This window comes from Aplidium turbinatum, chromosome 1 (assembly GCF_918807975.1).
Source record: "Aplidium turbinatum chromosome 1, kaAplTurb1.1, whole genome shotgun sequence".
Taxonomy (NCBI): domain Eukaryota; kingdom Metazoa; phylum Chordata; class Ascidiacea; order Aplousobranchia; family Polyclinidae; genus Aplidium; species Aplidium turbinatum.
The window spans coordinates 45,326,643-45,333,059 of NC_137472.1; the positions used below are offsets into that span (position 1 = coordinate 45,326,643).

General features: G+C 37.3%; 1 protein-coding gene across 1 annotated transcript; it reads right to left on the reverse strand.

Annotated features, from left to right (window-relative positions):
* Window positions 1-1,554: 1,554 nt before the first annotated feature.
* LOC145766299 (proprotein convertase subtilisin/kexin type 7-like) lies at window positions 1,555-5,664 on the reverse strand. The gene has a single exon (XM_082577981.1). It carries the CDS (start codon window positions 5,662-5,664, stop codon window positions 3,379-3,381), a length of 2,286 nt encoding a protein of 761 aa, XP_082434107.1. The 3' UTR covers window positions 1,555-3,378.
* Window positions 5,665-6,417: the final 753 nt, after the last annotated feature.

The following is a 6,417-nucleotide window of genomic DNA, read 5'->3' on the forward strand; positions in this document are numbered from 1 at the left end:
GTGGCGGCCATGGCCGTCGTCAAATGGCCTCCAAAACTACTACGCCGGTAGGCCATGTTTGATCGCCGGCTTCCGCAAGCCAACATTTCTCCACTCCTTTGGTATTTGAAACTTTTTTATTCACCACTCACGTTTGTGTCAAACTTTTTTCCTTTCACCCGCTTTTGCAACCTTTTTTTATAAACAAGGCAGTCTCTCACACGCCGACAAGAAATATTGCTGATAACAGTTTGGCAAAAAGGCTGAACGACGAACGCCTACGTATAAAAACTCGAAGACTAGCTCCATACCTAGACCTATTCGGGAAACAGTGCATTTAAATACAACTGCAGGTACTGTATGTTTTTGGGCCTTGTTATCTGAAAGAACGCAAAAACACGATATTACAGTAATTACTCGATTTTTAAAAACAAGAATTTTTAACGGATTTTTATATTTTGGCTCCCAAGCGCAATAATATGGCCGTCAGGAAGAAGCTCTGGAAGGCCATAGGCTACTTGGTCGCCGGGAAAATAAAAGAGTTTAGAGGCCTGATGATTAAATGTAGGCTATGGAGTCAGAGGTGGGCACACGCTACTTTGAAAGTAGCGCGCTATCGTCAACGGTCCATGAAAAGTAACGCGTTACCACTACTGGGATCAAAAGTAGCGCGTGTTCCCACTACTCCTACTTTTGTTCGGAGCTGACACTGGAAAGCTCTATTTCAGAAGGTTACTTTGTGAAGACAAACTGACATTGAAAAAAAAGGATACCACGTTTCAATAGAAATTTGCTAACACTACTCATTCAACGTCGTCATGAAAAATATGACCTTGGTGAATTTTTTTTCTTACGCATCTTTTACGCCAGTGAAAATCGAACTTTTTTTTACTTAAATTGAAAAGTAGCGGGAGTATGACTGAAACAAATGAAGCTATTCGCTACATTGGAAAAAAGTAGCGTCGCTACTGCAACCGCTACTCTAACAAAAATGTAGCGCCGCTCGCGCTACCAAAAAAGTAGCGTGCAACTGCACACCTCTGTATAGCCTATAGTGCAGCCTTACTTCAACATAATCATATATAACGATAATCAAAACGTTTTTTTGGTGCCAGTGCTACTAAGCAAAAGATTTTTATTGTTAATTTACGTGGCGGAACTAGTTTCATTATGATTATATTGAAAAAATTATTCTAGGATCTAGATTTTTGAAACAAATATCCAGAAAACGGCCAGGTATTCATGAATTAATTCATATAATTAATCTTTATTTCATCTTTACTGAATAGCTACCCATGCATTTCGGCCACCATGCTTGTTGGTTTCATTTTTCTTGTACAGTTGTTCAGAGTACAGATGATGTAGAACAAATAAACCGAATAAAATGGCAAGCTACAAACCAGCAACCCAATGTATACAGGATATTGATAATTCAGATAATATGAAACAAAGGAAGTTTTCAGAAATATTTAATAAAACTACCATTTAACGTTTTATAGGCAGAGAAAACTTTTTCTCTCTACATGTAGAGAGAAAAAGTTTTCTCTGCCTATAAAACGTTAAATGGTAGTTTTATTAAATATATTGATAATTATCAGTGGTTCCACACCTGGGCATTGTTATTCGCCACGTCGCAGACCACATGCGTCTCATGTACAAAACGTCTAGATTTGGGACATTTGTTTATAAATTTTCATCTCGATACTCAGACAGCCAAATCCGTCATTTTTACGCTGATTTAACGTCAGCTGCGTCAAAAAGCGAAGAACTACTGGGATATGGTATATTAAGAAGTTCCCAGTTGCCTTTATTCTAAACGTGGCATGCAGAAATACGGTATAAGAGAAGCCAGGAGAAGCAATAGAAAATTTCAAGTCACGTGCATAAACGCCAGATATCGATCACACCCTAGGAACGGAATGGCCCGTTTCGGTGAGTCCGATTCGATGAGTCTGATCCCTATTCGGTGATTTTTGTCAATTTTTTTTTTTTAAATTATCGGGTACCGTAGCCTAATTATCATTTGCCGTTTTAGGGTTAGGGTTAGGGGCTAGAGGTTAGGAACTCACCGAATAGTAGCACACCCCCTTAGGAAGGATAGCAAAAGAGCATTCAAAAACTTACCAGTAAAAAGTAGCACTTAAGGCATGCCGTATTTCACATTCTTTCGCTGAATGTTTAATTACAGTACGTTTCAGAAAGTGTAGTAGAGACGAAGTATCCAACAAATGCATTGCATGAACGTGAAAAAAAATCGGCACAATCCTGTGTCGAACATTACAACAACACAAATACAAAATATCATTCTTTACAGCACCAAGTTTAGTCGCATTGCAAAATTAAAAGTGTTAGTCGAGTTACAGAAATAGAATACTTCTCTCACGAAGATACAACGTAAATATATCAATTCACCAAACAAGTATTCTTGAGAGCACAAATGTCAACATGCTTCCAATCAATACGGTTATCACGGATAGAAAGTTACTCTCAATAAATTGCAAAACTCGCATGGTTTGTATAAATTCAATAGGAAATGATCTTCTTCGTAATGCTGTGTCCATGAATCATTGGCTTGCTAAACCAACATAGAGTCCACTGACTACACAACAGCACAATCACGTATCGAAACACAATTTCAAAAATTAGTTGGACACTCGGGTAATTACAACAACAATTCTATACCAAACTTAAGCGCGGAGATGAATTCTGATGAACGTGAAAGCAATGCAATCAAAAGCACCGTAGAATACAGTGGCGTATGCAGAATGTTGGTTAATATCTAATAAAATAATGTAGTACCGGTATGCATTAAAACGTTTTGAAATTCAATCTACCTGGACAGTGGACAGCCGGAATGGCCCGTTTCGGTGAGTCCGATCCCTATTCGGTGATTTTTTCAACTTTTTTTTTAAATTATCGGGTACCGTAGCCTAATTATCATTGCCGTTTTAGGGTTAGGGGTTAGGAGTTAGGGGTTAGAGGTTAGGAACTCACCGAATCGGACTCACCGAATAGTAGCAGACCCCTGGACACCACACCACATGGTCTGGCTACGAGTAACTATAGTTTAAGCCAGGTTTGAGCCTACTGGCACTGCTTTAATGGTGAAATTCACCTTTCCAATCGACATTTGATTGCTGCAATGCAAAAGCAGATTATAATTTTTCTAGAAAAAACATCTCCCTGCATACGCCAGTGTCTACACGTGAAATAACCTAGCACTTGAAAACATTCCTTGGCACATGATATTCAGATATTATACATATTTTAAAGAACAGTGAGCAGTCAAAAATAAACAACTACACGATTTTGTTGAATGATACTAGCAAAACAATGACCGTTCATTTCGGCTTGATATACCATAACATTAGCTTTGCACGAATCTACAGAGGATACGAGTTATGATGATGAAGCCTGTTGGCCATTGTTTGTGTCATTTACTGCAGAATAATTGTCATGTGTTTCAGTGTCTACCGTTCTATGTGACAATTGTAACATTGATATGCTAGTGGTATTGGCCAAACTAGGTGCTGCAGAAAAAAAATTGTCCTGTTCTTCTGCGTTGCCACGATTATCACCTGCAGTTTCATTTTGAGGTGAAGCCTCAACTGCTTCGGTTGTGTCTTCAGTCTTTTTTTCTTCTTCATTACACCAAGCCATCTCAACAGTATAATAAAAGCCACAAAATGCGCACAAACAAGACAACATTATCACTAACTTTAATGTGCGTATGGAAAGTGCTTCGGTTACATCATAAGAAAGTGGCTGACCCAAAGAACAAGGCAAACTAAAATTCGAGTTTGGTGATATGTATTCACCACTCAAAGCTTTATTAACTAACCTTTTTCGAAGATATATGGCATTGCTTGTTAAATGAGATCCATACAAAGTAATTTTCCACATTTTCAATACACCTTGCTTTATATTTTTTCTGCTTTTATCAACATCAAAAATTTTAAATTGATACTTCCCGTAAGGCTTTTCGCCCCAACATTTCACAGTGGAAAATGACCACGCCGATAAACCTTTATCTGACGTATCTTTTCTTCGAGGTGGAATGGTAGTACGAGTACCACTCGGACAAATGAACACAAACCGTAAATTTCCTCTGGAAGGATGGGTGATTGAGACTGTAATAATAACTTGTTCTAGTGTATAGAGTAAATGTTTATTACAATCTTGTTTTGAAACAAAAGCTTTCACTAACAAAGGGACAGAACCACCCTTAGGAATGATATTGTTTATTGGCAGAAGGCAACTTGGTTTGAGTGAAGTAAGCCATGGTAAAGGTTTCCATATTTTTGCAGCATTAACCAACTTCCATGAACTTAACAAACCAAACCCATAACTATCACTGTGTGAAAAGTTAGCTGCATTTTTTTTCCATACTTTGCGATCATGGCTCTTGTGAATTTCATACACAGGTATGGCAGTCATTACAACGATGTACTGAACATCTCTCCAAGTAAGACATGGTCTGGCTTCCAGCATTAAAGCTACCATGCCTGCAACAAGGGGTGTTGCTGCTGATGTGCCTGTGTGATCGTCTGTGCACCCCTTAACATTTTTTCCGAGAGTCCAGTCAGTGGTGGTGATACTTCTAGCTGGACTATTACCACTACTTACTGTGCAAGCTAACATTGATGAACAACTTTCAGCATAAGAAGGATGTAAACCAAACTCATCAACTGCAGCAATGGTTATGGTGTAAATAGAATTTGCGTAACCATCATAATTACAGTTGTCGCCATGACTTCCACCATTTCCACTGGCAACAATATATATGGACCCAAAACCAGATCTTCCAGCCACAATGCCATGCTGTAGAGCTGCTTGTGCAAGAGCTCGAGGCCCATCTATTGTTTGTCCGTCATCTTCTGGACCCCAAGAGCAACTGTATATGTCATTTACATTCATATGTTTGTTAAATGCAGTCGCCTCTATGGAATCTGTCATTGGCCCATCTAGTATACGTATTCCACTAAACTTAGCTTTGTAAGCGATACCAATGCCACAAACATTGTTGGCAACAGCTGCAATTTCACCAGCACACCTTGTACCATGTTTGTTTTCATCCTTTTCATCAGGTTCTGGTGTAGGATCGTTATCATCTGCATTTAAATCAAAACTCCCCTCAGGGCAATAATTGTTTCTAAGATCAGGATGTTTCCACTGAACTCCGTCATCAACCACAGCTACTACTACACCTTCTCCTGCAATTCCATTCTTCCACACACCACTTACATTGCAATCAATTGGTCCACGAGTATTATTAAGATGCCATTGTTTAAAATACCATGGGTCATTGATTTTTGGTCCATGAAACACTTTTTTGTTCTCTAGCTTATGTTTGATTGGATTTCGCTTATCACGCCTTAAAACTTCTTGCTGTGCGTACCATAAAATATCAGAATGATCAGGAAAAATATTTTTAATCTCCTGACTTTGATTAAATACAAACATATAATGGCCAACTAGTTCACCAACTTGACCCAAACTTTTCATCCCAATTGACTTTGCAATTTTACTTGCTTTAAAATGCAAGTTTTCTGCATGATCACTATTGCAAAAATTTAGCTTAACCGACCAAATATTGGTAAAGGTGTCACCATTTGCATTTTCAGCAAATACATGATGTTTTATGTTAAAACAGGATGCTTGTTGAAAACGATAAGAGAAAAACATTAATTGAAAACCAATGCACAAATAAATTTTCAAAGGCAAACGATATTCATAAAATTTCACACTCATATTTTAAAGATAAACTGTATCACAACAAAAGCATAATAGAATATATATACATATGATTTAAATGTCGGAGAAACTTAAATAGGACAAAAAAAAAACTTTCTATGACAATGATCAAGTACAGCAAGCAGGAAAGAAGTCACAAATAAACTAGCTAAAATGATGATAATGATTAAATAAATGTGAACATAAGCAGTAGTCACATTAGGCTATACACCAATGAAATGTTTTGTTCCTGATTTTGTTAATTTGACAGAGTTAAATACAAAGATTGATGAAGGAGGGAATGTCACAAAATTATGTCTATAACGGTTTCAGGATGAACAAAAATAATAATGCAATGAGACCAAACTAATGCAAAACAACAATTGGAAACAAAAGTACCCAATTACATAATATTTATTTCATTCTCTACAAAAATATCACTCGGATAATTCAAATTTTGAAACAAATACACAACTATGAAACAAGGTTTGACAGCGAAACATAACTTTTAACATACCAAGGAAACGTTTCCTGCTGAGATTAGTGTAGCCATATAACAGCTAAAACAATGTGCGTTTAAGCAACTTCTATCAGATGTGTACAGAAGGTCCTGCAATGTGAATATGACAACTTCATTAATCTTCATTGTTAGAGTTTAAACTACCTTATAAACTTAAACGATTTGAAGACTTCAAAAACCTCGAA